The sequence below is a fragment of the Telopea speciosissima genome, chromosome 3, assembly GCF_018873765.1.
Source record: "Telopea speciosissima isolate NSW1024214 ecotype Mountain lineage chromosome 3, Tspe_v1, whole genome shotgun sequence".
Taxonomy (NCBI): domain Eukaryota; kingdom Viridiplantae; phylum Streptophyta; class Magnoliopsida; order Proteales; family Proteaceae; genus Telopea; species Telopea speciosissima.
In genome coordinates this window covers 26,020,875-26,044,716 of record NC_057918.1, presented here as the reverse complement: position 1 = coordinate 26,044,716, position 23,842 = coordinate 26,020,875, and the positions used below count along the sequence as shown (strand labels likewise).

At 37.5% G+C, this 23,842-nt stretch overlaps 1 protein-coding gene across 3 annotated transcripts in view; it reads right to left on the bottom strand.

Annotated features, from left to right (window-relative positions):
* The window catches only part of LOC122656531 (ubiquitin carboxyl-terminal hydrolase 6-like), a 28,885-nt gene extending 10,956 nt beyond the window's left edge, over window positions 1–17,929 (bottom strand). For all 3 annotated transcript variants that reach the window (XM_043851092.1, XM_043851090.1, XM_043851091.1), the window contains exons 1-8: window positions 17,841–17,929; window positions 11,717–11,862; window positions 11,490–11,525; window positions 11,292–11,399; window positions 11,022–11,122; window positions 10,702–10,828; window positions 710–769; window positions 558–625 (exon numbers count right to left, since the gene is read on the bottom strand). In XM_043851092.1, coding sequence (XP_043707027.1) covers window positions 558–625; window positions 710–769; window positions 10,702–10,828; window positions 11,022–11,122; window positions 11,292–11,399; window positions 11,490–11,525; window positions 11,717–11,862; window positions 17,841–17,850 — 656 coding nt within the window. In that variant the 5' untranslated portion in view covers window positions 17,851–17,929. The remainder of the gene's footprint in view (window positions 1–557; window positions 626–709; window positions 770–10,701; window positions 10,829–11,021; window positions 11,123–11,291; window positions 11,400–11,489; window positions 11,526–11,716; window positions 11,863–17,840) is intronic.
* Window positions 17,930–23,842: the final 5,913 nt, after the last annotated feature.

Below are 23,842 nucleotides of genomic sequence, written 5' to 3'. Positions count from 1 at the left end.
ACTGTGATTGCCTTGGCCCTGCCCCGGCCTAAGCCTAGCCCATGCATATGTTTCTTTTCACAACCTTGCTATTTGCTTATTCAGAGTGGTGGGAGAAAAGTTGGGGGCATGGGAACTTTGCATTGGCTTTCATAACAAAATGCTGATAATGGGCCCAAAGAATGAAAGGGGGGGAGGAGAAGAACAGAATCGATAAATGCGTCAGCATTATTACCATCTTCTGACGTGTAACATCACCCATGCAATCTCATGTTCTAACAATAAAATTCGATCTAATTAGTGTCAAAACAGAAAAAAAGAACAATAATACAAAAGCTGACCAGGCAAGATTACCAGAGAGATACAAGCCTAAGACTCATAAAGCACTGGCAACGGATTTAAACAAAAATTAGTATATAAGAGAGGAAACCACCAAAAATCCATCCAACTGAGAGCAAGTTGTAGGTTACAAAATACAGAAAAAGGAGGGAACTACGACTACCACAATTCCACCCTAAAATGATCCCAGGATTGCAAAAGAATTACATTGATATGAATCAAGGGAAAAAGAAAAATACCTGGAATCTGGTGATTTAAGAGACTGGGAAAGTGTGTACAGAAGTTGGGTCCAACATTCTTCTGCATCCTGTTATTATTTAAAAAGAGACTACATCAAAACTTGAACTTGTTTAATTACTATGACCATTTGGAAGGAATGCGGTAAAAGAACCTGTTGCATGTAAACACCATTATGCAGTTGGCCAAATTGTGGATACTTTTTACGTAACACCTGCGGAGATAAAATCAAGTAAGAAAATCACTACGCAAATATTTGGCCATAATTAAAGATATGTACAATAGTGCAGTAAATAGTGTATTAGTGTAAGAACTGGGGGGACTAAGTAGTTAATTCACAATTACAATTGGATTACATTAAGGATCAGCTTTAAGACTATATTTGTTTGCACTAATCATAGACAAGCTGACTATAGACATTCAAGATCAGATCCATTGGCGTATGCTTTTTGCTAATGATATTGTTTTGGTGGATGAAACAAAAGCAGGGACAAATGCAGAGTTGAAATTATGGAGATCAACCATGGAATCAAAAGGTTTTAAGATACGTAGAACAAAAAACAGAGTATATGGTGTGTAACTTTAGTAACAATAGGATTGTTAGGGAGGTGATGAAAATTGAGACAGTGAGATACTGCTAAGTGAAACTTTTAGGTACCCAGGTTCAAACATAAATAAAGGAGGAGAAATAGAGGCTGATGCTCTGCAAAGAATAGGGGAGGATGTAATGGAGGAGACCGTCCAGAGTTTTGTGTGATTGACGTATTCCATTCAATCACAAAGAAAAATTTTATAGGACAGTTATACGACCAACAATGACGTATGAAGCTGAATGTTGGGCAGTGAAGAAACGACATATAAACAAACTTAGTGTAGCTGAAATAAGGATGTTGAAATAAATGAGTGCCGAAACTAGAAAAGGTAAAATAAGGAATGAATAATTAGAATTAATTTAGGAGTAGCTCCAATACATGATAAGTTGCAAGAAAGTCGTTTAAAGCGGTATGGACATGTGCAACAGAGGCCTTTGAATGCTCGAATATGGAGAGCTGTGTTAAACAGTATACCGTGGGAGAGTTATGTTGTCTTTACTTATTAGTGGGTTTAGTTGTAATTAACTTATATTGTCCTTGTTTGTAATTTAACAGTTTATTATGTTATAAGTAGTTGGACCTTGGCCACGATAGGGGGAATTCTGAATCCTTTCACGGCTCTAGGGTTGTCCATTTTCTATCCATCCTTCTTTCTTACCTTCTTCCTCTTTCTCTTGTAGGTACTAGGTTACAGGTTTGTATATGGTCACATGGTATCAGAGTTTTCCTAATCAGTCCCTACTCTATTCTCTGTGCTAATAAGATGTATAAAGAATGGATGCGTGAAAATGACACATTGCTTGTCTGATTATGGAATAGCATGGAACACTCAATAGCTGCTAATGTCATGTTTCACACCACTACCAAAGGGGTCTGGGATGACCGGACAGAGAGTTGCTCCCAATATACTAATTTGTCATGTGTTTATGATCTGTATGAGAAGATATTCTCTTACAAACAAAATGGGAAATCTGTCGATGAATATTATGGTACCCCCTTACGTGAATGTGGGAGGAGCTATATATTAACCAACCATTGTCTACTGGTCTTGAAATGTTGAAGTCTCAGCGTGCTGAATTCCGATTCCAAGTTGCAAAGTTTCTTTTTGGTTTAGATCTTGAATTTCAACCTGTAAAGAGCCAGCTACTTGCTGGAGAAAAAGTACCATCAATGAATTAAGTGTTCGTCGCATTCAAAGAATTGTATCTACTTCCCTTGTCAAATCTGATTCCACCTCCTCAACAAAGGATAACTCTACATTTATTACATCGGAATTGGTGGACGTGGACGTGGACGTGGACGTGGCTTTCCTGGTCAAGGACGTGGTTCAAGGGGAGGGAGAGGACAGCAGCAAAATCAGCCTTTACGTCAATGCTCTCATTGTGGTAAACTTAATCATATTGTAGACAAATGTTGGGTTAAGTATGGTAAGCTTGAGTGGGCTCAACAGTTAGCCAATTCACCAATTACTGATATGGTGTCATCTAATCTCGTCAATTATCTCTACATCTGGAGTTGGTCCTTCAATTTATGTGTCTCATGATGATTCTAATCAGTTACTTAGTCATCTTCAGCAACTTGAGGCTTCCACTTCTTGATCCACTACCCCACTTGCTCACACAGGTACCACTGCGCTCTTCCTCTCCTACAAGTTGGGTTATTGACTCTAGTGCCTCAAATCACAAGACCGGTAAGTCCGACATATATTCTTCCTTTCATAAGAATAACCATCCCTCTAGAGTTATTCTTTCTAATGGTTCCTCTACTCAGGTATCCATGAGGTATCCGGTCATGGTAGTGTGTCTCCCACTTCTTCTTTATCCTTGTCCTTTGTTCTTCATGTACCACCATTACCATTAAATTTGTTATCTGTTTGTCAACTATAAAGCCTTGAGCTACTCTGTCTCCTTTTTATCCTTCTTATTGTGTCTTCCAAGACCTTCAGATGGGAAGATGGTGGAGGGCATGAGAAATATGGCTTATATTACCTTGCAAGCGATTCCTTTTCTACTGCAACAACTGCTTCTTCTAGTTCCACGTCTATTTTCGATTGGCATTGTCGATTAGGTCATTTGTCTCTTTCCAAGCTTCAACAAATGGTTCCTGAATGCAAGTCTACTTCCCGCATCGAATGTGAAGCTTGAGAATTTGGAAAACATCACCATGCTTCCTTTCCTTCACGAGATGTGTCTACGAGTCAGTCCTTATTTTCGTTAATTCATTCTGATACATGGAGTCCATGTCATGTTCATAGTCGGGTCAGGTTTTATGTAATTTGTCATTTTTGTGGATGAATATTCCCTTTTAACTTGGTTGTATTTGTTGAAAGATCGTTTAAAGCTTTTATCTGTCTTCAAATCCTTTTATAATGAAATAAAAACACAATTTGATAATTCTATTAAAATTTTCCGCTCGGATAATGCATTGGAATACACTCAAACTGCTATATCTGACTTTTGCTTTGCCCATGACATGGTACATCAAACTAGTTGCTCTTATACCCCTTAGCAGAATGGTATCATTGAATGAAAGAATCGTCACTTGTTAGAGGTCGTTCGTTCTTTGTCATTTGATGCATATTCATCACAAAAATAAGCTTGTTTTATTAAGAATAAGTCTAGGGTTGGGTTATATACAAGTTGGGCCTTTGAAACCCGTGAGTTTTTTTTATGTGATAGGCCACTTTTATGGGCCTAAAATATGGGTAATTAGGTTGCATACGGGATTAGACGTTTCAGTTCTATACTTAAATTTATTTCCTTTTTTTGTTTTAAATTGAACCGGTCCAAAACTGGTTTGAACCAGTGGTTCAATTTAAGTGACTTTAGTAGTTTTCCTTTTAACTATTTAAGTTGGGCTGGATTAGGACTCTACAAGTCCAGCCATGTTTTGAATCTATTTCCTTTGTTATTTCACCTTTCCTAGTCATTTTAGGTTACCTAATAGGTTAAGGATTGAGTTGGGCCTTTACCTTTTAGTGTGGCAGTCTATTTTTGAGTCTTTTATATAAGGTTGTAAGGGGGCAAAGCATGGAACACGAATTTTGATATTAATGATAAGTTTTTTGCTGCTTTTCTTCTCCATTGATTTTTGTCTTGTGTTTGATTAAGGCTGGTGGGATTGGTGTTTGATCCAATCGACACCTTGCGATGTGAAACTCGAGTGGATCGTTTGGTGTTTGATCCGATTGATACCTTGCGGTGGGAAGCCAGGGTGGTTCTTTTGAAGCTCTCCTTCAAGTTCTAGTTAAAGATTCAGTTTTTATTCAAGTTTCTCAATCAAACAAGCTGCTGCCAAGGAAATTCTGGAACAGTGAGTTTGATTCATCCCAACCCTAACCTTTCTTCTTCTAATCCCCTAAACAACCGAACCCTAGTTTTCCCCCTTTTTGTTTCTTAATTTTCCCATAAGCTAAAACCTGCACAGCCCAATCCACCCATCAAAACCACACCAAATCAGAACCGAATCACCATCTTTGCTCCTATTCCCACTCTAAACCCTATATTCCTCCTCTTTTCCTCTTTTCCAAAACCCTAAACCTAAGTTGCTGCCCATTGACGTTTACAGACTTCCATCCATCAAAACATCTCAGGACCTTCACTGGAAGACTTCCCTACCTTAACTTGTCATAACCCACACATCAAACCCTAACCCTAATTTCACCAAAAGCCCTATTTTGACCTAGCCAATTCACTTGTTCATAACAAATCCTGGTTGGTTGGCTCCTAGTTGGTCTCCTACCAATCTAGGACTACATTATTATTTCATATGAATGTCCCTAAAGGGTTTTGAGGAGATGATGTGCTAACTACTTGTTACTTGATTAATCGCATGCCTTCATCTATGCTTCATAATAAGTGTCCCATGAGTGTTGCATTCCCTAACTCGTCATTGTTTTGTCTCCCCAAAGCCATTAAGTGTGGTTTTATTGGTTATTCATGTATCATTGTCATGACCCGGTTAACAAGCAAAAGTTTGTGAGTGTTGATGTAACTTTTTTAAGTGTACACCGTACTATTCTACTAAGGGTCATGACTTTGACATTTTTCAATCTCCACCTCTTCCCGCTTTAGTTCCTTTCTCAAATTCTACGCCTACATCTGGGCATGCGCCACTGCAATTTTATCAGCAGCGTTCTAAATCAATTGCTCCTGTTGTTGAATCTATTTCTATGCTTCCCTCTGTTCAGTCGGAATCCTTGGATGCGGTTTCACTTCATAATTTTGCTTTGTCTTTGTCTGCTCCTTCACTCCATCCCATCTTGATGCCCTATCACAACCTGAGTGGAAATCGGCTATGGATGTGGAAATGGATGCTCTTATCTCTCGCAAGACATGAACCATGGTTGATCTTCCTCCAGGTAAGGAGGTTGTGAGATGCCGTTGGGTGTCACTATCAAGTACAATCCTGATGGTTTTGTTAAGCGGCTTAAGGCCCAATTGGTAGCAAAAGGGTATAAACAAACATATGGTATTGATTACTTTGAAACTTTTTCCCCAATCACTCGGTTGAATTCTGTTCGGGTGTTGATTACTTTGAAACTTTTCCCCCAGTCACTCAGTTGAATTTTGTTCGGGTGTTGATCTCTATTGTTGTTAATCTCGGTTGGTCATCATTTTAGTTGGATATTAAAAATGCATTCCTTTATGGTAACTTGCTTGAGGAGGTCTATATGGAGCAACTTCTTGGTTCTGTTACTCATGGGTAGAATGTTGGTAAGGCGTGTAAACTTCACAAAGCTATTTATGGTTTGAAAGATTGAAACAGTCCCCTAGAGCTTGATTTGATAAATTCAGTATGGTGGTTACTAAGTGTGGCTTTACTCAGTGTTTACTCCGATCATTCAGTCTTTGTTTGTCGTCATGATTCCAGAATAGTTATACTAGTAGTATATGTTGATGACATTATTATCTCTGTTAATGATACTATTGGCATTGATGAAGTTAAATCTTATTTACGGCAGAATTTTCAGCTGAAAGATTTAGGTATCCTCAGGAATTTTTTAGGGATTGAGATTGTGAGGAGTAGCAAAGGCATTGGTCTTTCTCAAAGAAAGTACATGTTGGATCTTCTGTCTGAGACCACAATGTTGGCTTCAAAGCCCACTGACACACCTATGGATCCACACCAAAAATTTGGAGATAATGATGGTGAAGAATTGGCAGAAAAACATCATTACAAACAATTTATGTTAATGTGACCAGGCCAAACATTTCTCTTGCAGTAGTTATCAGCCAATTTATGGAGATGCACAAACGGGCTTACTCGGAGGCAGCTTGTCGGATTCTTCGTTACCTTAAAAGTACTCCAAGGAAGGGTCTTTATATACAGACCTAATAAAAATGATCTTGTTGGATACTCAAATGCTGATTGGACTGGTGCTAAGAGTAATAGAAGATCTACAACTGACTATTGTACTTTTGTTGGTGGAAATCTTGTTACTTGGAGGAGTAAAAAGCATACCACTATTGCCCGATCTAGTGCAAAAGCCAAGTACAAAGCTATGCTCATACTGCAGATGCGTTAATGTGATTAAAATCTCTTCTTCAAGAGTTTGGATTTTCTATTAATATGTTCTCTGATAACCAATCAGCTAAATATATTGCCATCAATCTTGTGTTGCATGAATGGACCAATCACATTGTGGATTGTCATGTTGTTAGAATGTTGTTATGAAGAAGTTGATTGCTAAACCGTTTGTTGCTTTTGAAAAAAAAAAAAAAAAAAAAAAAAAAAAAAAAAAAAAAAAAAAAAAAAAAAAAAAAAAAAAAAAAAAAAAAAAAAAAAAAAAAAAAAAAAAAAAAAAAAAAAAAAAAAAAAAAAAAAAAAAAAAAAAAAAAAAAAAAAAAAAAAAAAAAAAAAAAAAAAAAAAAAAAAAAATTAAATTTATTAAAAAAAAAATTATAAAAAAAAAAAAAAAAAAAAAAAAATAATAAAAAAAAAAAAAAAAAAAAAAAAAAAAAAAAATTTTTATTAAAAAAAAAAAAAAAAAAAAAAAAAAAAAAAAAAAAAAAAAAAAAAAAAAAAAATAAAAAAAAAAAAAAAAAAAAAAAATGGCTGTCAGTTGGGTGATATGTTTGCCAAGGCGTTGTTTTGTCTTGCCTTTCTTGTAGGTTGCTCCAAGCTGGGCATGGGTGATATGCTCCAGCTTGAGGGGGAGTGTCAAAGTGTAGCGCAGGGGATAATATAGTTTTTAGAGATCTTTTCTTTATGTGTAACTTATTTCTTTTGTCCTCACTTGTATTTTCTACACATTGGATTATAAATAAAAACCGTGAGCCTCTTCTTCTCTTCTAATCTCTTTCTCTTGATCTCTTCTTCTCCTTCTTTTCTTCTTCGTCGCCTTATATTATCTTGTGCTGGTATTGGTTACTGGTTCTGATTCTGTTTCAACCGGCAAGGCTGCAAGAGGACCATAAAAAATAAAGGACCCTCAATCTTCTTCCCAACTCCAAAATTGATCAATTTTTATTTCATTTTTTGGGTACGTCTCAGAGAAGAATCTTACCCAAGGAGCACAAGAAAATACAAAGATAAGTGGTCAATGAAGCGCAGAATCAAAACCATGTTTCATGAACCACAATCTTGACACTTAAATTTCAACAAATTTGTTCACTTTGGTGCCTTTAGAAAGGTCATCCAATATCTTTCTGAGTCCAAGATCACGTTAATTTCATCTGAAAACAGCAAGTTAAGATCAACTTGTAGACAGGGTTCTAAGATCAAATTGGTCCTATTTTAATCCTTATGGGGTATAGAATTTTAATTATTTGGATTCTATCTGTAATAGGCTGAATTATAAGACCCTAAAAGGGTATACAAAAAATAGATATTTAATTCGTAGTGGAGTCCATTAGGTAATGTAATTAGCTTTAGTTTAGTCATTAAAAAGTCCTATTTTGGTTAGTTGGGTAGGGCCCTAATGTAGACCAGTCACAAGTGATAACTAGTCCACAAGAGGATCGCAAACTTCAGGTCCAGCAACAGTAAATACTTCCATCGGTTCTCAGATTTGCAGGAAATTGCAGAACAATAAAGTAAAAACCAAGAAATTGAAGAAGGGAAGAAGATAGGGTAGTTTCTCTCAGACTCGGGCCTCTCACCATACTCTCTCATAAAACAAAGCACAAAGCTATCTCTTTTTTACTCCATCTCATTAATCAAATTCGTGTACAAGGCTATAGCCCTTACAAACTTATAGCAGACTCAAAAACAAACACAATCACTAAAAAGGAAAGGCCTAACTCGATCCTTTACTAATAAGGTAACATAATGACTCAAAACATGACTCTAACTAAACTAATGAAATAAATCCAATTTTCCTACTTCTACCCACATTTTAGGCCCATTAAAGTGGCTGATTACAAAGAAAACTCATGGGATCAAAGGCCCAACACCTACATAACCCAACCCAAGGCTTATTTCCAATAAATAAGCCCTTTAGGTGACTTATATGTATCAGGCCCAAGTTATCTAGAAGACTTAGACTTCAAAAATTTTAATTAGTTAAGTTCATCTAGCTACCTAAGAGTTTAAATTTACGAGACATTCTTTTGTTTTCTTATAAATATGTAACCCAGCCCCATAAAAATAGACAATGGAATAGAATATAGAATTTGAATTGTAGCCAAGAAGGCTTCATCTTTTCTCTCTCTCTTCTACCCTATCCCTCTCTTTTCTTTTCCTTTTATTCAGTTATTGTTCACAGTCCCATGGCCCCCATAGCTCCTATTGCAAATCTCTCTTGATGAGATGCCTATCAGTCAGCAAAATTGGTGTAGTCATTTATCAGATAGTTTACTTTTAATCTCTTATTTTCTGTGAATAGGAGATTACAGTAATCTTTCTTTAGGGGTCAATGGAGGTCTCATCAAATCATGGGCTTAAATCTTAGCCTTGCTTAGGATTTAACTTAATCTTGGGTCAGTAAAGAAATCAGCAAAACTCCTTTTACAGAAACGGAACTTTAATTGCTTTGCATGGTGCCTTGATGATCTTCAAGGAGAGAGAGAGAGAACGAGTACTCAGTAAAACACCAATATTACAGAATTCCCTACTTCAATTTTCTGACTTCTACAAATCCCTTTCAAATTATTATCATTTAACAACTCTAAAAGTGTACCCCAACTGATGGGGCAATTCAACCCTAATCCAAATCTTAGCATCCATAACCAGATTATCCAGTATCAGAACTCTAGCTAAGTCCGAGAAATCCAACCAGGACTCAAAACTCAGCTGAGAAAATCTACCGCTTTTTTGTCCCCTTTCAATAGATAAAAGGAAACTTTATTGGTAAAGAATAGCTAAGATATAGGAAATAAGAAACAGCAATAACAAAGGCCAATACCTAACCCCCTAGGAGAGGTACACCATAGAGTAATAGACCACATACAAAGACTGCCTAACAACACCTCCCCAAGTTAGTGAGGACAGTTCTCATTCTCTAGGCGAATGTGAAAATCTACTTAACTTAGGCACACGACCAAATCGTGCATCCTTCGAGTCCCATAATCAAATTAAAATCCTAATTCTAATCCCCCCCCCAACTATATCCTAGTTCTACAGTAAATTTTGCAACCTACAAATAAAACTCTCAAACCCATCAAATGACTAGACCCTCAAACCTCATCCAATAACCTGAGATTTAAATCCTCTTATCCCCACACCTTACATACAGAACCCAGCCCTCCCATACATAGTTATCAAGGCGGGAAGGTGACCATGGCGTTGAAGAGCGTCTCAAATCAAGGCGTCACTGCCTAGGCGGCAAGGCAAGGCATCCAAGGCGACCAAGGAGCCTGGACGCCTTGATAACTACGGTTATGTAGGTGTTGGGCCTTTGATCCCATGGGTTTTCTTTGTGATGAGCTCTGACAAAAAGTTGACAGTCCCATACAGCTCTCACAAAAAGTTGTCCAACTCCCAATTTCTCTTTCGCTGGCCTGATATACCTGACATATGGACATCCGACGTGAAAATTTGTACCTACCAGCTTCCATGTTTATAAATCCATTTAAAGAGGAAAGGGGAAGATAGCCAGTGCATATACAAAAGGCTGACATAAGTGACCAACTATAGCAAGTATGAAAAAGATTATCAAAGATACTTCTGCTCCATCTTTCTGCAGAAGAGTTGCAAGAAAATCATTTTCTATATCATGGGTCTTCATTTTTATTTGTGTTTCTTACTTAGAGGTCACTCCAATTATCTCCAACCGCTTAACCTAAAAGCTCGAGCTGTTAAGTTAGGGCAACAACAATGTATATCAACAATGATCATAGTCATGTAATCAACTTTTAACAAATTTCAATTAAAATTGCTGAATTACTAGCAAAAAAATCAACATTGTTAAAATATTTTTGTTCTCACAAGCACAAAAACCAACATCATTTCAGTAATTTCAGTAAAATCAAAAGGTCCAATAAAAATTACAGAAATTTCAAACCAAATGGCCAATGTAATTCCTTGGTTGACGGGAGCAGAATTTGATTGACATTCAAGGAGATAATAAGTGAAACAAAGCACAAAAATCAATTAAACAAAGATAACTAACCGTCAAAAAATGCATTGGGGTAACGGGCTTGAAATTTCTATCAAGATCGGTAAATAGGTCTCTCGTCGCCATGGTCAAGAGATGTGAAGACTGATCCAACTCGTTGCTTCTTCCAGAATGAGGATACCTAGTTGGAAACATCACATTGATGTGCAAAAAAGTAGTTAAAGAATAAATGCAATTTTCACAAGTTCTAAAAGCACACCTTAAAGATTCCTTCTTTTCTAGTTTTAATCCTTCACATTTAATCCCAGAGAGAAAAAAAAATCATTAAGGAATCTTTCATTAATCAATAGCAGCATAATACAATAGTCACTCACTTGAGTAACGCAGACTTCAACTCTGGAACTGAATGCAGGCACTGTAATGTGGAGTTCATGTAGCAGGTATTCCCCAGATTAAAAAGACCAGCAGTGTGACCCTTGAAAACAGAAATCATGTCTCTTCAGAGCATAGAGCAATGGAATAATGATCAAGAGATCTCATACCCACAGGAACTACCCATGAATAATATTTTTTTTCTAGAAGGTGGGGGAGGGAGACTTCAGCTATAAGAACAATTTGTGGAACCAGACAACCATTCAACTCACCACAGCAACAACTTGCTCTTCCTCTGGAAGATCCTCCATAAAAACAGGGCCTTTCTCTGGGGCTTTTACAATTTCATCAGCAGTTCCCATCATCATCAATTTTTGACCCTAGCCAAGTTTGCAGAACAGTGAATATTGATTACAGAAGTAGAATAAAATATTTCAGAACTTTTGAAACCATAAGGAAAGATTAGTAACCTCTTTCACTCCTACTGTTGACCAGTCTGCATCATCCTGCATTGCCCACAGGAAAAAAATGGTCAAGTATGAATCTGGTTTACCACCCCCATTGACTTCCATAATACCAACTCTATAACTTGGAAGTTAATGTTTGCCAGTGCTCCATAACATCCAAATTAACTAAGCTAGTTTTACTCATTGTAGAAAAGAACAGCTTGACTAATCACATCTAATATTGCAGTTACCTTCAGCAAACCACCTTTAACCATAATCTTCTGTCTCTCGGGGGGTACTCCAGTTAGATCATACAACTGGCATTTGAAAACTAATGGGGGTTGGCTTGTGTCAATTTCTACAGCTGGGAACACCTCCTTTTGCCATTTCACGCTTACTGCACAAAGTGTACATACATCATTTGTAAGCAACTTGCTTGGTGTATGTAAAAAGAGGGAACCAGGAAAGAAGCACAAACACTGATAACTGACAATCTCACAAGATTCATTTACATTAAAAGATGATTTTTAATGTTACTTAAACGGAATAAAATATAAGCAGGAAGACTCAACATCACATGCTCAGTATTCAACAATATGACTTTTGGTGGCTCCATTGCAGTGACAGGTTACAGTTGACAGAATTTTGTAAGTTCCATTTTTCACAATATCCAATCACAAGATTATGGTCAACCATCATATAATCCAAAGCATGTGCTCATCTGCGATAATATAGTTCCAACATTAAAGTAAAAGAAAACTGAAGCATATGCACTACTATAATAAATAACCTGGTTGAGTTTGGGAAAAGAAGGAACCCTTGACCTGAGAGAGAAGAGGGAGCAGACTGCTATATCTCTACTTCACTTCTCTACATCAGTGGGCTCTCTGTGGGGGGTGATACTGCCACACCGCCACACTGCAGTGTGGTATGCTTCATTCAATGATTTCAATGCACCAGTGCCTCCCAGTATTCCTTGCATTGCTATTCATGTAACATATAAAACCTATTTCTTGCATTTGGGCCCTGTGTATGGGTCATGCTCTCTCTTCAATCCAAGAGCATGCACCGTTATCATGAATTTGCTAATACTAAAAGGAAAAACAGCGCATTACTCAAAAGCATACACCTCTTTTTCATGAGTTTGTTAATCCTATAAGGAAAAACAGCGCACGGCTTACAGGTACGTGCATAATTGATTAAAATTAGTATATTTCTATTTTTGAATTTTAATGTTTAGAATTTTAAATCAGATAATTATGACATCACTGGATCAACCCCGTCAACCCAGTTGCTGAACCATTTGATCTGAATCCCAGCCACCAAATGAGTTGATTGCCAGGCCAGGTTTCATAACTATGGTTCAATCCACTAAGTAGAGAACAAACAGTCGAACATAAAATTAAATACTACTATTAACCACAATAACACAGCCTTATCCCAACTAAATGGGGTCAGCTACATGGATCCTTTCAAAACAAAGGAAAGTAAGAGAAACTTAAAAGCAATTGGATAAGAAAGGTAAGTAGTGGAAAATGAAAGATGAAAATAAGAGGAAAGAGGATAGCCCAGGAATTCAAGAAAATCTCAGCTACATGGTGTCGATAACGTGGATCCTTGCCCTCCAATAGGCTCTATCGGAAGTCATACTTGGTACAAGACCCAGACTATGCATGTCATTCTTCACAACCTCACCTATGGTCATTTTCGGCCTGCTCCTAGCTCTTTTAGCTCCTTCAATTGGCATCAGATCACTTCTCCTTACTGGGGCGACCACAGGCCTCCGTTGTACATCGCCAAACCACCTCAGGCGACATTCTCAGAGTTTGTCACTGATCGGGGCGACTCCCACATCCGCTCTACTATGTTCATTCCTCACTTTATCCTCCCTAGTTTTGCCGCACATCCATCTTAACATCCTCATCTCTGTAACACAAAGGTTCGCTAAATGGCACTTCTTAACTGCCCAACATTCTACCCCATACATCATAGCCGGTCGGACAACAAACCTGTAGAACTTTCCTTTAAGCTTTAAAGGAATGTGTCAGTCACATAGAACTCCGGTCGCAGCTCTCCACTTCATCCATCCCACTTTAATTCTTTGTGAGACATCATCATCTATGTCACCTTCTTTGTGTATGATAGACTCCAGATATCTGAAATAGTCACTTGGCGGTATCTCTCGGTCCTCAATTTTCACCATGTCATCATCCATCATAGTGTGACTAAAGTTACACATCATATATTCCGTCTTTGATCTACTAATCTTAAAGCCTCTTGTTTCCAAAGTCGATCTCCACAACTCTAATTTAGCGTTAATCCCTGCTTTTGTCTCATCCACCAAAACGATATCATCGGCGAAGAGCATACACCATGGTACCTCGTCTTGGATGTTCTTGGTTAATTCATCCATGATAAGCGCAAACAAATAAGGGCTTAGGGCGGATCCTTGATGTAGCCCAACTGCTATTGGGAATTCCTTACCTTGACCCCCCACAGACCTCACACTAGTCACCACACCCTCATACATGTCTGTAATTACCTCTATATACTTACTCGACACTCCTCTCGTCGTAAGAACATGCCCGATTAAATCTCTAGGTACTCTGTCATAGGCTTTCTCGAAGTCTATAAAGACCATATGGAGATTCTTCCTGCTAGCTCTACATCTTTCCATAACCCTCCTCAATAGGTAGATAGCTTCAGTCGTGGATCTACCTGGCATAAAACAAAATTGATTCTTTGAGATATGAATCTCCCTTCGCAGACGGGCTTCAGTCACCTTCTCCCAAAGTTTCATAGTATGACTCATCAATTTTAAGCTTCTATAGTTATTGCAACTCTGGACATCACCCTTATTTTTGTAGACCGGAACTACAATGTTTCTCCTCCAATCATCAGGCATTCTCCTAGTGCTCAAAATCTTGTTAAATAACTTGGTTAACCAACATACCCCACAAACTCCTTGGGCCTTCCACACTTCTATAGGGATCTCATCTGGTCCTGGTGTCTTGCCTACTTTCATCTTTCTTAAGGCTTCTTTAAGTTCTGCCACACCAATCCTCCGTACATATCTATGATGTGTGGTGTCATGATTAATAAAATTGTTAACCGGTTCGGTTATATTCGAACTATCTCCATTTAAAAGTTTGCAAATATACTCATCCCATCTCCTCACAATGTCCTCATCTCTTACTAATACCCTTCCATCCTCCCCTTTTATACATCTCACCTGGTCAAAAATCTCTACTCTTCTTTTCTCTCATTTTAACTATTTTATAAATAGTTTTTCTCCTTCCTTAGTGCTAAGATTACTATAGAGCTCCTCATATTTCTTCTCCCTAGCTATCCCCACCTTCTTTTTAGCCTCGTTTCTTGCCTCCATATATTTCTTTTTATCTTTTGTTTCTTGAGTCCGTTGTCATGTCTTAAACCACTCCTCCTTGGTCTTGATGGCAGCTTGGACCTCCTCATCCCACCACCAAGTCTCCCTAGGGGTCTGATGCCTACCCCTTGCTTCTCCAAGCACATCTTTAGCAACCCTCTTAAGATAAATCATCATCTCGTTCCACATCACATTGGTGTCTCCCTCAAAGTCCCACTTTCCTCGTTTCACCACATTTTCAATAAATGTGCCTAGGGGCTCCCCTTTTAGTCTCCACCATCTTATCTTAGGATCCACAGATTCCCTCTTCTTACGCTTCTGTGCACTGAGGTATATATCCAAGACCACCATTTTATATTGGGTGGCTAGACTCTCCCCAGGAATGACCTTACAATCTTTACAAAACAGTTTGTCCGCCCTTCTAGTTAGGAAGAATTCTATTTGACTGGTATGAATCCCGATTTTGTAGGTAACTAAGTGTTCCTTTCTTTTTTCAAAGAAAGTATTCACAATGGAAAAGTCATAAGCTACTGCAAAGTCTAGGATTGAGGTAGAAAATAAGCCAGACAAAGTGTGGAACACAGTACAATCCTTCTTACTTTTTTTTTTTTTTTGGATAGGTAAGCCCCAGGGAGAGTTGAACTCATGACCTCTTAAATCATGAGATGTTGGTCCTTCCCAACTGAGCTAATCCCCCTTGGGATAAAATCCTTCCTACTTAGGCTTACAGGTCGTGTCGATGGCAATAAATTGGACCTGTCGTAGTTGCTACGTTCCTGAGGTTGGTGATGCCTTGATTCCGCACACTCAAGTCCTTCTCCTTGTCCATGATTTCAGCCTTCTCTAGCATCCCATTCCAGATCCAAATTGCTCTCCCTAAACCAGTCCAAGTTTTGGGTTTCTTATGCTTCTACTCCCCTTCCCAAGCCCCCCCCCCCCTTAGTTCATTTATTTCTCCACTTCTCATATGCTTGTATCTGGATGTTCTCTACCCTCTCCACCAAAAGTGACACTACTGTAATGTCATCATACTCTTCTCAGGCACCATTCTTTTCAAGAGGCAGTTATATCAGAGTACTAGTATCGTTATTAGTGGCATGCCAACACACTGCTCTCTTGGACCATCCAGCTTGCCCTCCCTCCCTTAAATCTTTTTAGCTTGCAGGTCGAAAATTTTAATTAAAAAACATTAAAAAAAAATATTCATCCTTGCATACAGATAAGCATATGATGCCCTAGAGAGGGGGGGAAATGTCAAAAAAAAATTATAGACTCGTCAATCTCAAATATCTCTACACTTCCAACGTGTGGGTTCTGGGGAAACAGAACCTAAAATATAGGAACAGCACAAACCACACTTTATTCAAATCAAACACACACTGTTGTACGTAAAGTCATAGATAATATGCTAAAGTCTAGGCTTCCTACCTCAACTCTAGAGTTCTTTCGCGCATACAAGTTGACTCAATATGAGCATACAAGGAAGTTCAACAAGAAATATCAACCCAATCCGTATTAATACATACCATCCTGTTTCACAAGTCCATACCTCCGGATATTTGTTGGAATAGATACAAAATGTTTTATCAGTAAATTCTTCCCACAACATTCCATTCTCGGAAAACAATTAGAACTGTTTGCTTCCCGAGGGCTTTCCACCAGTTCGAGGTAAGGCAATAAAAAGTTACTGACCTAACCAAGAAGCCAAAAGTTGTAGCACTGATAGAACATGTTAAATAAGGGCTCTTAACCCACTGCATCGTAACATATTACCACACTTCTGCAGGCAACATTCTATGTGGCTCTCAATGCTGCAGGTATCCCTTTCCAAACAGCTTTCACTTTACTAAAAGGCTTTCATACCTATGGTTGCAGACATAATCAATATGTGATGTGTCCTATGCCTCACAAGAAGGTCAAATCAAGGCTTGTAACCGAAAAAATAGTAGAACACAACTAACAGCAATCGTCTTGAGACTAAATCAGGAAAAATGGACTTCTTGCAGTATGATCAACGGAATAGAGCCTGGATTGTGGTTACACAAATGTTAGGCAATCTGAGTAACGCTCCACTTTCCCGGAAGGCATCACAGCAATATGTCGGACAGGTTGCTTGCACCATTTCATCTGTGCCGGCCTACCCAATAGGCGAGAGCTTTAACTTCTCGTAGATCATGTTCAATGTATCGGTATCTATGTAAACCATTACAAATTGATTAAAAAAATAAACTTTTTTTAAAAGGAACTCAACGTAAAGAAACACAATGTTCCTTGTTGAAGTTGAGTAGCCTGCAGCCCTCCGCATGGTGATGGCTGAAATAGAGTATGCAGGACTTGGAAAAGCAAAGAGCTTCGCTAGACAGAGAAAACCATGTTGCATATACACTCACAGAAGTCCTAATTGAAGTATCTTATTCAATCAGGCATTAACTAGTAACTCAGCTTGGCATCATCAAACTTACAATTTACTTAAGATCAATGAATGGCTTCATATCCCATACTTGACTCGTAACAGTTAATATAATGCTGTAGGGACGAACATCACCTTAAAAATAGTATTTTGACCCTAAATTCCGGGAAGAAATTATTAAAGATATGAAGCTGAAAGATTTTATCCATATTATCACCCACAAGCACCGCCAAGCTGCAAAACTGACGGGGAAACTAAAAGGCGAAACCCAAAAAACCCAGATCGGTGGGCGAACAAAAACCAGTAATGGCGTTAACCAAATCGCTAAAATTTAAAACAAAATAAACTAGCGCTCCAATTACATATAGTGACAAAGTCCATGATTGTATAGACGAGAAAAATCAATAACAAATATGAATGAAACAAAAACGAACACAAAATTCGAAGTGCATAGATTTGTAATTCGCGTTGCACAGATTGGTTAGCCATCGTAATACCACGCAAGATTAAACGCAGAAATTTTCTATAATGTACAGGAGATGACGGAAAGAGAAAATAGAAGCAAATTCGAAGTGTCTACCGGTAGGCATGTTCGCTGATCTCTTGTGTTTGTCCCTGATAAGCAGATGGAGAAGAGAAATGTGTCGCAGTTTTCTTGCACAGAGGGACACTATGGCGTCTCCTGGTTGTTTAAGTACATATAGAGAGAGAGCATACGAAGCAAGAGATACACCGCATAAAGGGTATTTTCGTCTTAACACTTTAGTATTTCTATTTGTTTTTTATTGTATATTATTCCGAAATTCTTTCCCTCTCTAATAAACCCTTGCCTGGTTGCGTGGCCTGAACTATATCAGTGAGTGACAAGTATGCGCTGCAACCCAAATCTCTAGATGATCTTATCTTTGAAGAACTCTTCCATCTACTTCTCTCTTATGATGGTCAATGGTTCAGCTTCTATCCATTTAATAAACTAATCAATCGCTATCACCACGTATTTTCTATTCCCTGAGATTGACACAAAGTCCGTCACGATGTCCATCCCCAACATGGCAAATGGAATGGAGATGAGCAGTGATACTAGTTGTATTACTTGTTGATGGGGCACTGGGCCAAATAGCTGATACTGCTCCCACGTCTTGACATACTTGATGGTCTCCTCTTGTATTCTTGGTCAATAGAATCCCTATGCAAAGCATCAATATGGATGAGAATTTTGATTTCATGGGAAGCGAGGCCAGAGGCGGTAATTTTGCATGCTCATGTGTCTAGGCACATGAGTCACGCATTAGGCAACGTTCTTTTCCCCTAAACCCTTTTCTCCCCCCTAAGGGAGAGGGTTTTCTGAGCAAGTGGCCTAGAGAAGCACGCCAATAAGGTTCCATGGTATGATTTCGTAGTTTACCCAAAAAAAAATGATTTCATATGTAAAAGGGTAGTAAGGCATTTCATGTGAATAAGGGAGATAAAATGCAATGGACCTTCCCCCAGCAGCTCATAGAACATACTCTTTTTTTTTAATAGTATATATAGCTCCAATTGAAGAATATGTGGCAACCTAATCTTTGGTAGTATATAATACAATTAATACTCTCTCCATTAAATTCCATGGCCCATCTCGACGATATGATTTAGATTCGAAATCAAATTGGATGAATCGCCCTATTTAAATCAAAATCAACAACCCTCACCATCAATTCCAACCATTTTTTACCCCTTTTTTTGAATCAATAGTGAATCATGTTTGATCTTTATTTTTGCATTTATTTTGTTGTTATATTTACAGAAAAATCAATGAAACCTACCATTCGTAGCAAGTTCTGGAAGTTTATTTAATCAAAAACTCTAAAAATTAACAAATGTTGTGAAATATTTGCTCCTTCTAATTCTATTTCTAGGATTTCAAAATTTGCCATGGATAAGTGTCAAAAAATATGGGAGGGCATTTAACCCTTAAACTAGTAGGGAAAGTAATAATGGCTCTAGGACTTTGGGTGAATTCTTTTCCTACGGCGGAGTAAAACATAGTTAATGATAACGATGGACTTGTCCATAAATATTAACAAAGATAAACTTATGGCATAAGTTTTTTCTGGTAGACAGACCATCTAACCATTATAATGGTCAAGAGTTTTTCCATCTTCTTAAATGGAATCTTACAATCCTAATGATTCGTTACAATACTCAACTAAAGCATATATTTTTTACAATATACTTATCTAATACAAAACAATTTCACTCCCACTATTCTATCAGAAAGCTTCAGCCATGGTTTCGCCTGCAATGGGTACAAAATGTATATTGTTCACTAATAAATTTGTTTTTTTGGGTTCATAGTCATAGATGTATTGATTAATTAATAAATTTGGTAAATATATTAATCATTTTTCTTAACAGCTTTTCAAACATATTCCTACTCCTATTATTTATTTATTTATTTATTTGTTGAAATATTTCTTACTCGCTTTGACATCATTTCTATTTAAATTTAAGGAAAAGATTTATGTCAGGCTGCGTGCAACCTATGCCCAAGCACAAAACCATGCAAAATGACCTCCTTGCCCCCTAAAATGATAAAAAAATAAAATAAAAATCCCACCTCCGTCGATGCCCCTACATGCACTGTCATTGGCCTCATGCTTGTGCATGGGCCACACAATCTGGCAGCGATCGTTTGGCCTTAAATTTAAGTAGTTTGGTTGAAAATGAAGTAATATTGTTATCGTATTCAATGTTATCAACAAATTTTTAGAAAATTTATCTTTTTAATTAGAAGGAAATGTTATTATCGGAGGAAAAAAAAGGGAATGTACTTTATTTTTCTTCTCCCATAATCTTGGTATCATATCTTTACCAAATAATATTGGTATCATATAAGATGACCACTTGAGATTGCTAGAGCTAGAACCCAACATGGAGTTGACTCGGCAACCCCTTCCCCCACCGTGCATCCCCTGTTTTGCCCAAATTGGCCTATTGACGGTTGATGTGGGATCGATTGTAGACTATTAGACATCCTTTCTTTTAATTTTTAAATAGACTATTAGACATCAGAGCTAGGTACTAGAGCCCTATCATCATCCCAATCGCTAAGGCTCCGTCTAGTTACAAGGGAAATGAAGGGAAGGGAATGGGAGGTGATATCAAATCAATACCAAAGTGGAAACTTTTGTAACCATTACATCAAATGGTTGTGTAAGTAACTTCAAAACAATCTAAATTTGGTTATTAAACCATACTTTACTTTGTCATCTAATTCCTATAATTTAGAAAGAAAAATAACTTACACATTTTACAGAAAAAAATATATAATTATCAAATATGATAAGAGTTTAGTTAGATTACATAACCATGATTACATTTTTTTTTTCAATATAATTTTTACTTCCTTTTAATTTTAATCATGATTACCACATTACTGTTTTAATTGGGCCCAAATATTGTGGATCGGTATGCTTCAAGGCCGAAACTCATGTCAAGTTTCAGCCCAAATGGAATTGATCAAGTCACAAAATAATACATTGAAAAATATAGGACTACAAGATAATGCACTGACCGATGCAATGCTAGATGAAAAGGGTGTATTATTGAACATGATACCAAAATTTGACTTGTATCAACTAATACAAATTGTTTCACAAATACCTGGTGCTTTGAATTGCCACATTTTTTTATAGATAGGCCCCAATGTGAGCTTAACTTTGACCTCTTAATTGTGAGGTATTGGTCTTTACCAATTGGACTACCTTGGCATCGTCGCGTTACCATTTCACATGGCACAAATGAAGTGTGTTATTAAGAGATTAAGATTCCTTTCCAGACAAGCTTTCCTTGGTAGATATATTAACATTTAACATTTGAATAAACACCAAATGATAATTAAAATACATGCATTGGTGATGTAGCTATAGTTAAAGTTGACCTCAACTAAGGGTTAGCACGAAATGTATTTGTATGAATGTTTAAAACAAGATTGTAAAATATATGGGCAGTTGCCTATATAGTAATGACTAGTTTACATGAAATCACAGGTCGTATGTTTTTCCATAGTTTTACACCTTAAACTATTCGCAACCAAAGATGGAAGTAGACATTCTATTTATACAATTGTCACATTGTGTGTTTTTCATGAATGACAACTCTAGACACAATAGTGAGTATGCATGCTTTTGTATGATAAACTGGATCACTCGATGATCTTACAAATATTAATTTAAAAACAAGATTCTCAATAATAATTTTTAATTGGTCCCCAAATGTGAGAGAGATATTGTGGATTTTGATGTACTAACGGTTGATTCCTCGTTGATTATATTTATCAATGCATTGTATTCATGATGTTTTACTTGTGAATAAAAGATATGCTCAATATGATGTTTTGCCAGAAGATAAAAGATATGCTCAATAAGGAATCCATTTCATATATAGGAAAAATATAAGGAGATACCGAGAGAGCTATCTGGTTATGATTGGAGAGACATTTGATATTTCAAGCTCGTTGGTATGCTTTATAAATAGATTGCAAATGAATTTACAAAATTAATACCTATATTTTTCAATGTTTTGAAAAATGTTTTATGTCTAACGTGTGATCAAGATTCTTTGTATGTGATGTTTCAATTGACTAGGGTGGTGATAGTAGTTAATTCAATACCTCATCGGTCTACTATGCAATATCATAAAGTGGATGGACTACATCCTAATGATACTATTTAATTGGGGTATAATTGTTATTACTATTTTTGAGTGGTCTTGTGCGTAAATAAAATTATTTAAGAAATAAAAGTTGTACTTGCATAAGAAAACCTGGATAGAACCATCCAATTGAATATCACCACTTGGCAAATTGAGTGATATATGGAAAATAATATTTAAATCAATATATAAGCAGCAAAGAGGACAGACAAACTTCAACTTACGCAAGAAAGGGTCTCTCTCTTTCATGCATTTTGGTAGTCATTATTTCTCCCCTCAATGAATCTCACGCATGTCCTCTCTAATGTATTGATTTTTGGAGTTTAGGGTTTTGTATCATAAGAATTGAAGAGAGATTCTTTAATGCCCTACTCATGTAAAGATTGTTCGAGGTGTTGTAAAACTTTCATGCAATCGCTTGTTTGATCAAGTGTTGTACTCATTTGGAGAGTCTGTAATTGTGGACCATCTGGTAGCCCTTATATAGTCCTTCTATTATAGAGAATGAGTAGTCTAATGTCACATGAGAAAAGATCAAATTATAAAAAGAGAGAAAGAACGCTAACCGACATGGCGTGTACCTGCACCCAGACACAACCTTGTGCAAAATGACTGATGCACACCCCTGGAAAGCCGGAAAGGACCAAGGATGTGCCGATCATTTTGCACATGGTTGTGCCTAGCGTAGGTACACGCCGCGCTGCATCAACGGTTAGCATTCCTTCTCCCTCATACAAATTTAAAAGATATTGCACTCCACAACACCATCTAAATTACATTGTTAAATATTTGAGTTGAAAACTACCATGGTAACTGGTAAGAATTTACGGAATACATCATTTGAGCTCACAATAAATTAAAAGTAGCTCATGCTCCTTAGCATCAAGCCTTGAGCTTTTGTACGAAGAACCTATTGTTGGAGTACCTCATTACATTCTTAGTTTAGAGCTTAGTTCAGGACCTACTACTCTCGTACTTGGTTTGGTATCACTGATTTGGGAAGCAAATTTGAGTCATGGTACACAACTCTTTACATGTAACACCTATTGCTCATGCAAATTTGGGATCCTCATTTTGATAAAGTGACCATATCAGTCTTTTCTCGAGGTATATCAGATATCGCTTTAGTTGGTGTTTTATCAGTGGTAACTGGTAAGCGCATTGGCTTGTTGCAGTCAGGTCTTTGGATTGAATCCCACCTTGGGAGTGTGGGTTGAGACCAAGAGATCATAATTGATAGAATCGGCCGGTTTGACTTGGAATCCATTGATATCGATTGCTATAAACCCCGATTATTTGTTTATTGAGTTGAATTAAGTTAGGTCGATTCCCAAACAGTTCCGCTCGATTTCGTTTTTAATGATTCGAATCAGAATCGAATGAGACCGATCCGTATCCAATTCCAAGTTTAAGGTGGGAAAACAACAGAAAAAAAATGGGAAAATAATGCTTGGTCACTTATAGCCTCAAATTTTTTTCTTGTCAAGTTCTCTGCCTCGTACGGTTGTCCAGTTTCTCTCATAAGGAGGTGAAAATGACAACTTAACCTCACTCGGGTAGTGTATTTGGGTAGGGGATTAGGTCGTCACTTTCCGACCCCCTATGAGAGGAACTGGACAACTATATCGGACAAGGAACCGAAGAGGATAATGATCCTAATGAAATAAAAAATTCCATCCATATTGATGTCCCTGCACGCTTTCACTCCCCAGCCCACTATACAGGACTCAGCTCCTGTCTAGCCCCTACCCGGGCTGTACGTGCAGTACTTGACACAATGAGGCGTGTAAAGACCGCCTCACCCCTATCCGGGCAGGGATCTGGATAGAATCCTTTTCTCCACGGTACACGGCCCAAATAGGAACGGGCCGAAGGGCATCATTTCCT